The 15,862-nt window shown below is 52.8% G+C and overlaps 1 protein-coding gene across 2 annotated transcripts in view; it reads left to right on the forward strand.

The window, feature by feature from the left end:
* Positions 1-869: 869 nt before the first annotated feature.
* Positions 870-15,862, forward strand: part of LOC132390577 (membrane-spanning 4-domains subfamily A member 15-like) — a 164,074-nt gene continuing 149,081 nt past the window's right edge. Inside the window, exons 1-2 of one of the 2 annotated variants that reach the window (XM_059963187.1) lie at positions 870-1,149; positions 2,249-2,358. In XM_059963187.1, the coding sequence (XP_059819170.1) occupies positions 2,317-2,358 (42 nt within the window). In that variant the 5' untranslated portion in view covers positions 870-1,149; positions 2,249-2,316. The remainder of the gene's footprint in view (positions 1,150-2,248; positions 2,359-15,862) is intronic. The other variant, XM_059963186.1, reaches the window with a different exon arrangement.

Consider the following 15,862-nt stretch of genomic DNA (forward strand, 5'->3'; position numbering starts at 1 on the left):
GGCAAAACACACAAAATGCCGGGGGATCAGCGGGTTGCAGGCTGCGTCGGTCGACGTTTCGGGCTGGGACCCTCCGTCAGGACTGGGGGGGGGGGGGGTCAGGGAGGGAGAAGTACAAGGTGGCAGGTGATTGGTAAACCGAATAAAGGGCTGGAGAAATGGGGGGATCTGATTGGTGAAAGAGGTCAAGGGCTGGAGAAGGGGGGATCTGATTGGTGAAAGAGGTCAAGGGCTGGAGAAGGGGGGGATCTGATTGGTGAAAGAGGTCAAGGGCTGGGGAAGGGGGGATCTGATTGGTGAAAGAGGTCAAGGGCTGGGGAAGGGGGGATCTGATTGGTGAAAGAGGTCAAGGGCTGGAGATGGGGGGATCTGATTGGTGAAAGAGGTCAAGGGCTGGGGAAGGGGGGATCTGATTGGTGAAAGGAACAGGGCTGGAGAAGGGGGGATCTGATTGGTGAAAGAGGTCAAGGGCTGGAGAAAGGGGGATCTGATTGGTGAAAGAGGTCAAGGGCTGGGGAAGGGGGGATCTGATTGGTGAAAGAGGTCAAGGGCTGGAGATGGGGGGATCTGATTGGTGAAAGAGGTCAAGGGCTGGGGAAGGGGGGGATCTGATTGGTGAAAGCGGTCAAGGGCTGGGGAAGGGGGGATCTGATTGGTGAAAGAGGTCAAGGGCTGGGGAAGGGGGGATCTGATTGGTGAATGAGGTAAAGGGCTGGAGAAGGGGGGATCTGATTGGTGAAAGAGGTCAAGGGCTGGAGAAGGGGGGATCTGATTGGTGAAAGAGGTCAAGGGCTGGAGAAGGGGGGGATCTGATTGGTGAAAGAGATAAAGGACTGGAGACGGGTATCTGATTGGTCGAATATCCGGGTGTAGGGCCGGTCACATGACCCCCCCCCCCCCCACCGAAGCGCGACCCAGGCGGGTAGTTGGGCCATCACGTGACACTCGCCTCGAGCGGCACGCGACCTGCGGGGAGCGGCAACGCGCATGCTCAGCTCCGAAAGGTGCCAACGGCGACGACGGCGGTCTTTTCGCTCCGCCAGCCTCGCTGTTCCCCCCCCCCGTTCCGTTGTATCCGGGCGTCAGAGAACCCGACACACCGTCCCCCTTACCCACCGAAAGCCCCCCGCACACCGGCAGAGGCGGCGGGTGAGCGAGAGAAAGCGCGGCCGGGTCTGGGCCTGGGCTGAGGGGGCGGGGAGGGAAGGCTCTGCGCATGCGCGCGACTGATTTGGGGACCCGCCTCCCTTCTGACGTCGTCCCTGTCCCGGAGCCCCGCCCACTCGGCGGTCTGCCCCGATGTTGCGTCATAAGGAATCCCGCCCGCGTCACAGAGACTCCTCCCACCCCAACATTGAAACCCCTCATGCCAGTCGGCCGCTCTCCCTCCCCTACACCCCTCCCCGTCTGCCTCACCCCCTCCCTCCCCTCACCCCCTCCCTCCCCTACACCCCTCCCCATCTTCTACATCCCACCCTGTCTCTGTCACCTCCCCCCTCCTCTACACCCCTCCCTTCCTTACACCCCTCCCCCAGCTCCCTTGCCACCTCCCTGCCCCGTCTACATCCCTCCCCATCTAATACATTCCACCCCCTCTGTCACCTCTTCCCACCCCCTCCCTTCCCTGCTTCCCTCCTCCAGCTCCCTCGCCCCCTCCCTGTCTTCGTCACCCCACCCCTCCCCCCCTCTGCTACCCCCTTCCTCCCCCACACCCCTCCTTGTCAGCGTCACCCCCTCCCTCCCCTACAGCCCTCCCAGTCTCCGTCACCCCTCCCTGCCCTACACACCTCCCCGTCTCTGCCACCCCCTCTCTCCCCTACACCCCTCCCCGTCTCCGTCACACCCTCCCTGCCCTACACCCCTCCCTGTCTTTGTCATCCCCTGCACCCATCCCTGGCTCTGCCACCCCCTTCCTCCCCTACATTCCTTGTCTCCATACCCCCCTCCCTCCCTCCCTCCCCTATACCCCTCCCCCTCTCCATCACCCATTTTCTGCCAAACGCCCCCCTCCATCACTGTCATCCCCTCCTTCCTCTGCATTCCTCCCCATCTCTGCTACAGTCTGAACCCGGGTCCTTGACACGCGAGTGGATCTCGGGGAAACTTTTTGCCTCCTTGCCTACAGCTGAATGTTCCTCCTGCCTCCCCGTCCCGTGGTTGCACGGAACCCTCAGTTCAGCCACGGTGTCGTCCCCACCCCCTCCCGCTCCTCTGCTGCTGTTTTGAACACACATGATCTTCTCCGCAGCCAGCCCTGCCAAAGCTCTCTGTCTCCTGCTCTCTCACACAGAGCTTGCTTGGCTTCTGATCGTCACCATGTCAACAAAGGTCTTAAGCAAGGAACTGAGCTCAATTGGGGTAAGAGACCGCTCTCCTCGGCAGCCAGAGTCGGACTTGGGGTGCGGGTGGTGGTGGCTGGGTGGTGCTGTTGTTGTGAGGTTGCACGTCGTCCTTCCCCTAACCCTGCGATTTCGGGACTGCCAGCCGCAGAGCCTCGAGGGGGCTGTCCCTTGCCCCTGCATTCGGTCGCGATCATTCTCATCTTCTGTCAAGGATTGCCTTCCTTGTGAAACATATCCTCACCTGGGACTGTCCGGGTCAAATGTGCATTCACTCGCAACATCCACCTGTAACTAGCAGGATCTAACCCCCAACTGGCAAAATTTGCCCTTAACTTGAAGATCTACCCTTGACTAGAAAACTTTATACTTAACCAGCAAAATCCAGCCTTGACTAGAAATCTCTGTCCTTAAGTAATTGAAAAATGTATGTTAACTAGCAAAATCTATCCTTAACTTGCATCTCTACCCTTAACTAGTAAGATTTACCCTTTATCTTTAACTAGCCAAATCCATCTTGACTTCAAAGGATATTAACTAGCAACATCTACCACCCATCCACCCCCTACTTCTCAAACTCAAACCCTTAGCAAACACATTTCACCCTTAACTTGAAAGATATCCCTTTGGCTCGTGAAATCCACCCCATGACTTGCAAAATCTTAACCAGGAAAATAAACTTAGCTTTAACAAATCTCTTTACCTGGCTGAACCGATTCTTCACCCGTTCATGACTGGTAAAATCTATCCTGAACTGGCCAAATACATTCTCGGGTGGATTCAGAATTGGCTTGCCTGCAGAAGGCAGAGGGTCGTGGTGATACTTTTTGTAGTTTTTGAAGGATGTGGAAGCATTGGAAAGGGTACAGAGGAGATTTACAAGGATGCTGACTGGTTTAGACAGTATGGATTATGATCAGAGATGAAGGGAGCTCGGGCTTTACTCTCTGGAGAGAAGGAGGATGAGAGGAGACATGATTGAGGTGTACAAGATATTAAGGTGAATAGACAGAGTGGACAGCCAGTGCCTCTTCCCCAGGACACCACGGCTCAGTACAAGAGGACACGGGTTGAAGTTAAGGGGAGGGAAGTTCAAGGGGGATATTAGAGGAAGGTTTTTCACTCAGAGAGTGGTTGGTGCCTAAAATGCACTGCCTGAGTCAGTGGTGGAGGCAGATACACTAGTGAAGTTTAAGAGACTACTAGACAGGTACATGGAGGAATGTAAGGTGGGGGGGTTACATGGGAGGCCGGGTTTGAGGGTTGGCACAACATTGTGGGCCGAAGGGCCTGTAATGTGCTGTACTGTTCTGCGTTCTATGTTTTTTAACTTAAAAGTTAATCTGTGGTGAGCTGAAGTTGTATTTAATTAGCAAAATCAACCCTTAATTTGCCAATTTCAACCTTAACTAACCATACCTAGCAAAATATATACTAAATTTGCAAAACCTATAACCAACTTTATAAAAATGCCTATGCCCGACAAAATATACCCTGAACCTGCAAAATCTATTATTGACGAGGAAAGTGGACATTAACTAGCAAAGCCTAAGTTTAACTTGGTAAAATATGCCATTGACCAGAAAATCAAATGCTTGACTTGAAAAATAAATCCTTGGCCAGAAAACCCGACCCTAACCAGCAAAACCTGCCCTGGAAAAACTCACTTGTGACGAGAGAAATCTTGACTAGCAAAAATACACCCTTAGCAACAGGCACAAAACGCTGGAGGAACTCAGCAGGTCAGGCAGCATCTGTGGAAACGAACAAACTGTCGACGTTTCAGGCCAAGACCCTTCCTCAGCATAAACCCCAACTACAAAAATATATACTTCGTGAACAAAATCAACCCTTAACTCATAAAATCTGCCCTTAACTAACAAAAAAAAACAGTGAACTTGCAAATTAGATACATAACCAACAATCTACTTCGGACTTGAGGAATCCACCCTTCAAGAGCAAAATCTACTCAGGATCCAAAATTTTATCCTTGACTAGCAAAATTTACTTTTATCTAGCAAAACCTATCTTTGACTAGAAAAATCTACCCTTGACTAGCACAGACTACCCACGAGTTACAAAATGTTTCATTGACGAGCAAAGTCCTGTAGAACACACCCTTCACTAGCAAAATCAAGTCAAGTCACTTTTTATTGTCATTTCGACCGTAACTGCTGGGACAGTACACAGTAAAAACGAGACAACATTTTTCAGGACCATGGTGTTACACGACACAGTACAAAAACTAGACTGAACTACACAAAAAACAACACAGAGAAAGCTACACTAGACTACAGACCTACCCAGGACTGCGTAAAGTGCACAAAAACAGAGCAGGCATTACAATAAATAATAAACAGGACAATAGGGCAAGGCGTCAGTCTAGACTCTGGGTATTGAGGAGTCTGACAGCCTGGGGGAAGAAACTGTTACATAGTCTGGTCGTGAGGGCCCGAATGCTGCGGTGCCTTTTCCCAGACGGCAGGAGGGAGGAGAGTTTGTATGAGGGGTGCGTGGGGTCCTTCATAATGCTGTTTGCTTTGCGGATGCAGCGTGTGGTGTAAATGTCCTTGATGCCGGGAAGAGAGACCCCGATGATCTTCTCAGCTGACCTCACTATCCACTGCAGGGCCTTGCGATCCGAGACGGCACAATTCCCGAACCAGGCCATTGATTAGCAAAATAATGAAACGTAAATTTGCTGGGCTTGTTCAAGGAAGGTGATAGGGGTAACCCTAGGATTTGGAGGCCAGTGAGTCTTACTTCAGTGGTGGGCAAACTATTGGAGAGGATCCTCATTAGAGACAGAGTTTACGAGAAAAAGCAGAGGTCAGAATCAGGTTTATTATCACCGACATATGCTGTGAAATTTGTTCACTTTGCAGCAGCAGCTCAATGCAGTATGTGATAATATAGAAAAAATGTGAATGACTGTAAATATATATTTCTACAAAATAACCGTCGGAAAAGCGGAAATGAAAAGTGGTGAGGTCGAGTCCATGGGCCGAATGTCCATTCGGAAGAAGCTGTTCCTGTACCGCTGACCGTGGGCCCTCAGGCTCCTGTACCTCCTCCCGATGGTAACGGTGTGAACAGGGGCCGTCCTGGGTGCGGGTTGTCCTCAGTGATGGACGTTGGCTTTCGGGAGGCCCCGGGGTAGAGGGGCGTCCATTTGAAACACTTATTAAGTTAATAAGGTTGAAAGAGTACAGGGAATATTTACAAGGATGTTGCCTGGACTGGAGGGGAGGACCTGAGTCGTCAGAGTAAGTTAGAACTTTATTCCCTAGACCGTAGAAGATTGAGGGGAGATTTGAGAGAGTTGTACAAAATTATGAGGGGTAACGAATGGGTAGGTGCAGGCAGGCTTTTCCCACCGAGGTGGGGTGGGACTAGAACTGGAGGTGATGGGTCAAGGGTGAAAGATCAGAGGTTTAAGGGGAACATGCGAGGAAACCCTTACTCAGAGGGTGGTGAGGGTGGGGAATGAGCCGCCGGCACAAGTGGAGGACATGGTCCTGATTTTAACGTTTAAGAGGAGTTTGGATAGGCAGGATTCGCAGCCTGAGATGCATCCTGGACATCGCGTGGACTGACCGAGCCACCAACAATGAGGTCCTGGCCCGCGCCCAGATACCCAGCCTCTTCACCCTGCTCCAACGACGCCGTCTCCGCTGGCTGGGCCACGTACACCGCATGTCAGACGGGAGGATCCCGAAAGACCTGCTGTACGGGGAGCTGGCCTCCAGCAAGAGAGCACAGGGGCGGCCCCATCTTCGATTCAAAGGTGTCTGCAAGAGAGACATGAAGCCACTGAACATGAACGTCGAGAGGTGGGAGGACATTGCAAGCGACCGCTCTCGCTGGAGGCTGGAACTACGCAGGGGTCTAAAAAGAGCAGAAGAGAGGCTGAGGCCTGCTGCTGAAGAAAAGTGCACTCGCCGGAAAAAACAGCACCAAGACAACACCGGAGGACAGCGCCTTCAAGTGCAGTCGCTGCAGCCGAGACTGTCACTCCCTCGACCGCCACACCAGACCCTGCTCGGCCAACACAGACTCAGATCCATGGTCTCGCGAGACTTAACGGATGCCATCGATCAATGCAAGTCCTTCTAGTCCGTGCCGAACGCTTACTCTCACCTAGTCCCACTGACCCGCGCTCAGCCCATAACCCTCCATTCCTTTCCTGTCCATATACCGGTCCAATTTTACTTTAAATGAGAATACCGAACCTGCCTCTACCACTTCTACTGGAGGCTTGTTCCACACAGCTACCACTCTCTGAGTAATGAAATCCCCCCCTCCTGTTACCCCCAAACTTTTGCCCCCAACTCTCAACTCATGTCCTCTTGTTTGAATCTCCCCTACTCTCAATGGAAAAAGCCTATCCATGTCAACTCTATCACCCTCATAATTTCAAATACCTCTATCAAGTCCCCCCTCAACCTTCTACGCTCCAAAGAATAAAGACCTAACTTGTTCAACCATTCCCTGTGACTTACGTGCTGAAACCCAGGGAACATTCCAGTAAATCTCCTCTGTACTTTCTCTATTTTGTTGACATCTTTTCTATAATTCGGTGACCAGAACTGTAGACAATATTCTAAATTCGGCCTCACCAATGCCTTGTACAATTTTAACATTACATCCCAACTCCTATACTCAATGCTCTGGTTTATAAAGGCCAGCATCCCAAAAGCTTTCTTCACCACCCTGTCCACATGAGATTCCATGGATAGGTACGTGGAGGGCTGGCAGGCTCATGGGAGTAGGCAGTTTCAATTTGTCACCACGGGCTGGGTGCCCCAAAGAGCCTGTTCTGTTGTAGCTTTCTCCAACTCGGTAACTCTGGAACCGTGGGTGTGAGGCTTTCGTCAAGGTCCCCATGGAACTTAAAGCTAGTTTCTTTCGGTAGATGGAGCACGTCAGCTCACCTGGGAGAAGGGAAACTCCAATCTCAAACCCCCGCTTCCTTGTGGATGGACTCACTCGCGGGGGGGGAGGCTTCGGGAGTGAACCCCGAGGGGGAAAAAACCGGAGCCGGAGTCCCTAAGGCTGTCCGACATTGGCGACTCCCGGTGCGAAACTGTTCATCGGCTGAGTGGAGAGGGGGAGCCTGCACTCCGTAGCGAACCGACCCGGCTTGCGTATCTAGACAGCCGGGACGCAACATCCGTGACTGACTCATCAACCTCATGTCGGGCTGCCTTCAGAAAGTCAGGGGGCATGGATTCAGGGAGACTGGGATTCAGAATTGGCTTGCCCACAGAAGGCAGAGGGAGGGGGGTTGCAGATGGTTGGTATTCTGCCTGGAGGCCAGTGACCGGTGGTGCTCCTCAAGGACCTCCTCTTGGTGATCTTTTTCTAAGTGACTTCGACGAGGAGTTGGAAGGGCGGTGGATTGTGGACAGTGCAGAAAGTGGTCAGAGATTACGACCGAACATTGAGCTGGACCGAGAAGTGGCAGGTGCAGTTCAGTCGTGTCAACTGGTTCACTTTCGAAAGGTCGGAGGGCAGAGTTCACGGTTAATGGCAGGACTCTCAGCAGTCTGCAGGACAAAGAGATCTTGAGGTCAATCTCAGGTTGGAGGAGCAACACCTCATATACCGTCTGGGTAGTCTCCAGCCCCTTGGTATGAACATCGAATTCTCCAATTTCCGGTAATACCCTCCCTCTCCCTTCCCCCATCCCACATTCACTCTGCCTCCTCTTCTAGCTGCCTATCACCTCCCTCATGATTCTGCCACCTTCTACTACCCAGTGTGCTTTCCCCTTGGATTCTTTCTTCACCTCTCCTGCCTGTCCCTCCCACAGCCCTTGATCTCTCCTCTGATTGGTTTTTCAACTGGCACCTTCTTTATGGGGCTCCTGCCCCCTCCCTCTTCAGTCCTGACGAAGGGTCTCGGCCCGAAACGTTGACTGTTCATTTCAACGGACGCTGCCTGACCTGCAGAGTTCATCCAGCATGTTTGTACGTCTTGATTTGACCACAGCATCTGCAGTGTACTTTGTGTTTATAGATCTCTCAAAGTGGCGAAGAACTGCACCTGGAGTATATCATTTCTGTTCCCCTCATTATAGGAACGATGTGCAAGCTTTAGACAGGATGCAGAGGAGATTGACCACGATGCTGTCTGGATCAGAGAGGGTGCGGAGGAGATTCACCGGGGCGCTGCCTGGATTAGAGAGGGTGCAGAGGAGATTGACAAGGATGCTGCCTGGATTAGAGAGGGTGCAGAGGAAATTCACCAGGATGCTCCCTGGATTACAGAGGGTGCAGAGGAGATTGACCAGGAAGCTGCCTGGATTAGAGAGGGTGCAGAGGAGATTGACCAGGATGCTGCCTGGATTAGAGAGGGTGCAGAGGAGATTGACCAGGATGCTGCCTGGATTAGAGAGGGAGCAGAGGAGATTGACCAGGATGCTGCCTGGATTAGAGAGGGAGCAGAGGAGATTGACCAGGATGCTGCCTGGATTATAGAGGGAGCAGAGGAGATTGAACAGGATGCTGCCTGGATTAGAGAGGGTGCAGAGGAGATTGACCAGGATGCTGCCTGGATTAGAGAGGGTGCCGAGGAGATTCACCAGGATGCTGACTGGATTAGAGATGGTGCAGAGGAGATTGATCAGGATGCTGCATGGATTAGAGAAGGTACAGAGGAGATTGACCAGGATGCTGCCTGGATTAGAGAGAGTACAGAGTAGATTCACCGGGTCGCTACCTGGATTAGAGATGGTGCAGAGGAGATTGACCAGGACGCGGCCTGGATTAGAGAGGGTGCAGAGGAGATTTACCAGGACGCTGCCTGGATTAGAGAGGGTGCAGAGGAGATTCACCAGGATGCTGCCTGGATTAGAGAGAGTACAGAGTAGATTCACCGGGTCGCTGCCTGGAATAGAGAGGGTGCAGAGGAGATTCACCAGGATGCTGTCTGGATTAGAGAGGGTGCAGAGGAGATTGACCAGGATGCTGCCTGGATTGAAGAGGGTGCAGAGGAGATTCACCAGGATGCTGCCTGGATTAGAGAGGGTACAGAGGAGATTCACCAGAATACTGCCTGGATTAGAGATGGTGCAGAGGAGATTGACCAGGATGCTGCCTGGATCAGAGAGGGTGCAGAGGAGATTGATCAGGATGCTGCCTGGATTAGAGAGGGTGCAGAGGAGATTGACCAGGACGCTGCCTGGATTGGCGAACGTGCAGAGGAGACTGACCAGGACGCTGCCTGGATTAGAGAGGGTGCAGAGGAGATTCACCTGGATGCTGTCTGGATTAGAGAGGGTGCAGAGGAGATTGACCAGGACACTGCCTGGATTGGAGAGGGTGCAGAGGAGATTGACCAGGACACTGCCTGGATTGGAGAGGGTGCAGAGGAGATTCACCAGGACGCTGCCTGGATTGGATAGGGTGCAGAGGAGATTCACCGGGTCGCTGTCTGGATTAGAGACGGTGCAGAGGAGATTCACCAGGATGCTGCCTGGATTATAGAGGGTACAGCGGAGATTGACCAGGATGCTGTCTGGATCAGAGAGGGTGCAGAGGAGATTGACCAGGACGCTGCCTGGATTGGAGAGGGTTCAGAGGAGATTCACCAGGATGCTTCCTGGATTAGAGAGGGTGCAGAGGAGATTGACCAGGATGCTGCCTGGATTAGAGAGGATGCAGAGGAGATTGACCAGGACGCTGCCTGGATTGGCGAACGTGCAGAGGAGATTGACCAGGATGCTGCCTGGATTAGAGAGGGTGCAGAGGAGATTGACCAGGACGCTGCCTGGATTAGAGAGGGTGCAGAGGAGATTCACCTGGATGCTGTCTGGATTAGAGAGGGTACAAAGGAGATTGACCAGGACACTGCCTGGATTAGAGAGGGTGCAGAGGAGATTCACCAGGATGCTTCCTGGATTAGAGAGAGTGCAGAGGAGATTCACCAGAATACTGCCTGGATTAGAGATGGTGCAGAGGAGATTGACCAGGACGCTGCCTGGATTAGAGAAGGTGCAGAGATTGACCAGGATGCTGTCTGGATTAGAGAGTGTGCAGAGGAGATTCACCAGAATACTGCCTGGATTAGAGATAGTGCAGAGGAGATTGACCAGGATGCTGCCTGGATTAGAGAGGGTGCAGAGGAGATTGACTAGGACACTGCCTGGATTAGAGAGGGTGCAGAGGAAATTGACCAGGATGCTGCCTGGATTAGAGAGGGTGCCGAGGAGATTCACCAGGATGCTGACAGGATTAGAGACGGTGCAGAGGAGATTGATCAGGATGCTGCATGGATTAGAGAAGGTACAGAGGAGATTCACCAGGATGCTGCCTGGATTAGAGAGAGTACAGAGTAGATTCACCGGGTCGCTGCCTGGATTAGAGTGGGTGCAGAGGAGATTCACCTGGATGCTGTCTGGATTAGAGAGGGTACAGAGGAGATTGACCAGGACACTGCCTGGATTAGAGATGGTGCAGAGGTCATTCACCAGGATGCTTCCTGGATTAGAGAGGATGCAGAGGAGATTCAACAGGACGCTAGCTGGATTAGAGAGGGTGCAGAGGAGATTGACCAGGATGCTGCCTGGATTAGAGAGGGTGCAGAGGAGATTCACTGGGATACTGTCTGGATTAGAGAGGGTGCAGAGGAGATTCACCAGAATACTGCCTGGATTAGAGATGGTGCAGAGGAGATTGACAAGATTGCTGCCTGGATTACAGAGTGTGCAGAGGAGATAGACCAGGACGCTGCCTGCATCAGAGAGGGTGCAGAGGAGATTGACCAGGATGCTGTCTGGATCAGAGAGGGTGCAGAGGAGATTGACCAGGACGCTGCCTGGATTGGAAAGGGTTCAGAGGAGATTTACCAGGATGCTGCCTGGATTAGAGAGGGAGCAGAGGAGATTGACCAGGATGCTGCCTGGATTAGAGAGGGTGCAGAGGAGATTGACCAGGACGCTGCCTGGATTGGCGAACGTGCAGAGGAGATTGACCGGGACGCTGCCTGGATTAAAGAGGGTGCAGAGGAGATTGACCAGGACGCTGCCTGGATTAGAGAGGGTGCAGAGGAGATTCACCTGGATGCTGTCTGGATTAGAGAGGGTGCAGAGGAGATTGACCAGGACACTGCCTGGATTAGAGAGGGTGCTGAGGAGATTCACCAGGATGCTTCCTGGATTAGAGAGAGTGCAGAGGAGATTCACCACGATGCTGCGTGCATTAGAGAGGGTGCAGAGGAGATTGACCAGGATGCTGCCTGGATTAGAGAGGGTGCAGAGGAGATTCACCAGGACGCTAGCTGGATTAGAGAGGGTGCAGAGGAGATACAACACGATGCTGACTGGATTAGAGAGGGAGCAGAGGAGATTGACCAGGATGCTGCCTGGATTAGAGAGGGTGCCGAGGAGATTCACCAGGATGCTTCCTGGATTAGAGAGAGTGCAGAGGAGATTCACCACGATGCTGCGTGCATTAGAGAGGGTGCAGAGGAGATTCAACAGGACGCTAGCAGGATTAGAGAGGGTGCAGAGGAGATTCACCTGGATGCTGTCTGGATTAGAGAGGGTGCAGAGGAGATTGACCAGGACACTGCCTGGATTAGAGAGGGTGCAGAGGAGATTCACCAGGATGCTTCCTGGATTAGAGAGAGTGCAGAGGAGATTGACCAGGACGCTGCCTGGATTGGCGAACGTGCAGAGGAGATTGACCAGGATGCTGCCTGGATTAGAGAGGGTGCAGAGGAGATTCAACAGGACGCTAGCAGGATTAGAGAAGGTGCAGAGGAGATACAACAGGATGCTCACTGGATTAGAGAGGGTACAGCGGAGATTGACCAGGATGCTGTCTGGATCAGAGAGGGTGCAGAGGAGATTGACCAGGACGCTGCCTGGATTGGAGAGGGTTCAGAGGAGATTCACCAGGATGCTTCCTGGATTAGAGAGGGTGCAGAGGAGATTGACCAGGATGCTGCCTGGATTAGAGAGGATGCAGAGGAGATTGACCAGGACGCTGCCTGGATTGGCGAACGTGCAGAGGAGACTGACCAGGACGCTGCCTGGATTAGAGAGGGTGCAGAGGAGATTCACCTGGATGCTGTCTGGATTAGAGAGGGTGCAGAGGAGATTGACCAGGACACTGCCTGGATTGGAGAGGGTGCAGAGGAGATTGACCAGGACACTGCCTGGATTGGAGAGGGTGCAGAGGAGATTCACCAGGACGCTGCCTGGATTGGATAGGGTGCAGAGGAGATTCACCGGGTCGCTGTCTGGATTAGAGACGGTGCAGAGGAGATTCACCAGGATGCTGCCTGGATTATAGAGGGTACAGCGGAGATTGACCAGGATGCTGTCTGGATCAGAGAGGGTGCAGAGGAGATTGACCAGGACACTGCCTGGATTAGAGAGGGTGCAGAGGAGATTCACCAGGATGCTTCCTGGATTAGAGAGAGTGCAGAGGAGATTCACCAGAATACTGCCTGGATTAGAGATGGTGCAGAGGAGATTGACCAGGACGCTGCCTGGATTAGAGAAGGTGCAGAGATTGACCAGGATGCTGTCTGGATTAGAGAGTGTGCAGAGGAGATTCACCAGAATACTGCCTGGATTAGAGATAGTGCAGAGGAGATTGACCAGGATGCTGCCTGGATTAGAGAGGGTGCAGAGGAGATTGACTAGGACACTGCCTGGATTAGAGAGGGTGCAGAGGAAATTGACCAGGATGCTGCCTGGATTAGAGAGGGTGCCGAGGAGATTCACCAGGATGCTGACAGGATTAGAGACGGTGCAGAGGAGATTGATCAGGATGCTGCATGGATTAGAGAAGGTACAGAGGAGATTCACCAGGATGCTGCCTGGATTAGAGAGAGTACAGAGTAGATTCACCGGGTCGCTGCCTGGATTAGAGTGGGTGCAGAGGAGATTCACCTGGATGCTGTCTGGATTAGAGAGGGTACAGAGGAGATTGACCAGGACACTGCCTGGATTAGAGATGGTGCAGAGGTCATTCACCAGGATGCTTCCTGGATTAGAGAGGATGCAGAGGAGATTCAACAGGACGCTAGCTGGATTAGAGAGGGTGCAGAGGAGATTGACCAGGATGCTGCCTGGATTAGAGAGGGTGCAGAGGAGATTCACTGGGATACTGTCTGGATTAGAGAGGGTGCAGAGGAGATTCACCAGAATACTGCCTGGATTAGAGATGGTGCAGAGGAGATTGACAAGATTGCTGCCTGGATTACAGAGTGTGCAGAGGAGATAGACCAGGACGCTGCCTGCATCAGAGAGGGTGCAGAGGAGATTGACCAGGATGCTGTCTGGATCAGAGAGGGTGCAGAGGAGATTGACCAGGACGCTGCCTGGATTGGAAAGGGTTCAGAGGAGATTTACCAGGATGCTGCCTGGATTAGAGAGGGTGCAGAGGAGATTGACCAGGATGCTGCCTGGATTAGAGAGGGTGCAGAGGAGATTGACCAGGACGCTGCCTGGATTGGCGAACGTGCAGAGGAGATTGACCGGGACGCTGCCTGGATTAAAGAGGGTGCAGAGGAGATTGACCAGGACGCTGCCTGGATTAGAGAGGGTGCAGAGGAGATTCACCTGGATGCTGTCTGGATTAGAGAGGGTGCAGAGGAGATTGACCAGGACACTGCCTGGATTAGAGAGGGTGCAGAGGAGATTCACCAGGATGCTTCCTGGATTAGAGAGAGTGCAGAGGAGATTCACCACGATGCTGCGTGCATTAGAGAGGGTGCAGAGGAGATTGACCAGGATGCTGCCTGGATTAGAGAGGGTGCAGAGGAGATTCACCAGGATGCTTCCTGGATTAGAGAGAGTGCAGAGGAGATTCACCACGATGCTGCGTGCATTAGAGAGGGTGCAGAGGAGATTCAACAGGACGCTAGCAGGATTAGAGAGGGTGCAGAGGAGATTCACCTGGATGCTGTCTGGATTAGAGAGGGTGCAGAGGAGATTGACCAGGACGCTGCCTGGATTGGCGAACGTGCAGAGGAGATTGACCAGGATGCTGCCTGGATTAGAGAGGGTGCAGAGGAGATTCAACAGGACGCTAGCAGGATTAGAGAAGGTGCAGAGGAGATACAACAGGATGCTCACTGGATTAGAGAGGGTACAGCGGAGATTGACCAGGATGCTGTCTGGATCAGAGAGGGTGCAGAGGAGATTGACCAGGACGCTGCCTGGATTGGAGAGGGTTCAGAGGAGATTCACCAGGATGCTTCCTGGATTAGAGAGGGTGCAGAGGAGATTGACCAGGATGCTGCCTGGATTAGAGAGGATGCAGAGGAGATTGACCAGGACGCTGCCTGGATTGGCGAACGTGCAGAGGAGACTGACCAGGACGCTGCCTGGATTAGAGAGGGTGCAGAGGAGATTCACCTGGATGCTGTCTGGATTAGAGAGGGTGCAGAGGAGATTGACCAGGACACTGCCTGGATTGGAGAGGGTGCAGAGGAGATTGACCAGGACACTGCCTGGATTGGAGAGGGTGCAGAGGAGATTCACCAGGACGCTGCCTGGATTGGATAGGGTGCAGAGGAGATTCACCGGGTCGCTGTCTGGATTAGAGACGGTGCAGAGGAGATTCACCAGGATGCTGCCTGGATTATAGAGGGTACAGCGGAGATTGACCAGGATGCTGTCTGGATCAGAGAGGGTGCAGAGGAGATTGACCAGGACGCTGCCTGGATTGGAGAGGGTTCAGAGGAGATTCACCAGGATGCTTCCTGGATTAGAGAGGGTGCAGAGGAGATTGACCAGGATGCTGCCTGGATTAGAGAGGATGCAGAGGAGATTGACCTGGACGCTGCCTGGATTGGCGAACGTGCAGAGGAGATTGACCAGGATGCTGCCTGGATTAGAGAGGGTGCAGAGGAGATTGACCAGGACGCTGCCTGGATTAGAGAGGGTGCAGAGGAGATTCACCTGGATGCTGTCTGGATTAGAGAGGGTACAAAGGAGATTGACCAGGACACTGCCTGGATTAGAGAGGGTGCAGAGGAGATTCACCAGGATGCTTCCTGGATTAGAGAGAGTGCAGAGGAGATTCACCAGAATACTGCCTGGATTAGAGATGGTGCAGAGGAGATTGACCAGGACGCTGCCTGGATTAGAGAAGGTGCAGAGATTGACCAGGATGCTGTCTGGATTAGAGAGTGTGCAGAGGAGATTCACCAGAATACTGCCTGGATTAGAGATAGTGCAGAGGAGATTGACCAGGATGCTGCCTGGATTAGAGAGGGTGCAGAGGAGATTGACTAGGACACTGCCTGGATTAGAGAGGGTGCAGAGGAAATTGACCAGGATGCTGCCTGGATTAGAGAGGGTGCCGAGGAGATTCACCAGGATGCTGACAGGATTAGAGACGGTGCAGAGGAGATTGATCAGGATGCTGCATGGATTAGAGAAGGTACAGAGGAGATTCACCAGGATGCTGCCTGGATTAGAGAGAGTACAGAGTAGATTCACCGGGTCGCTGCCTGGATTAGAGTGGGTGCAGAGGAGATTCACCTGGATGCTGTCTGGA

The sequence above is a fragment of the Hypanus sabinus genome, unplaced genomic scaffold (genome assembly GCF_030144855.1).
Source record: "Hypanus sabinus isolate sHypSab1 unplaced genomic scaffold, sHypSab1.hap1 scaffold_962, whole genome shotgun sequence".
Classification (NCBI taxonomy): domain Eukaryota; kingdom Metazoa; phylum Chordata; class Chondrichthyes; order Myliobatiformes; family Dasyatidae; genus Hypanus; species Hypanus sabinus.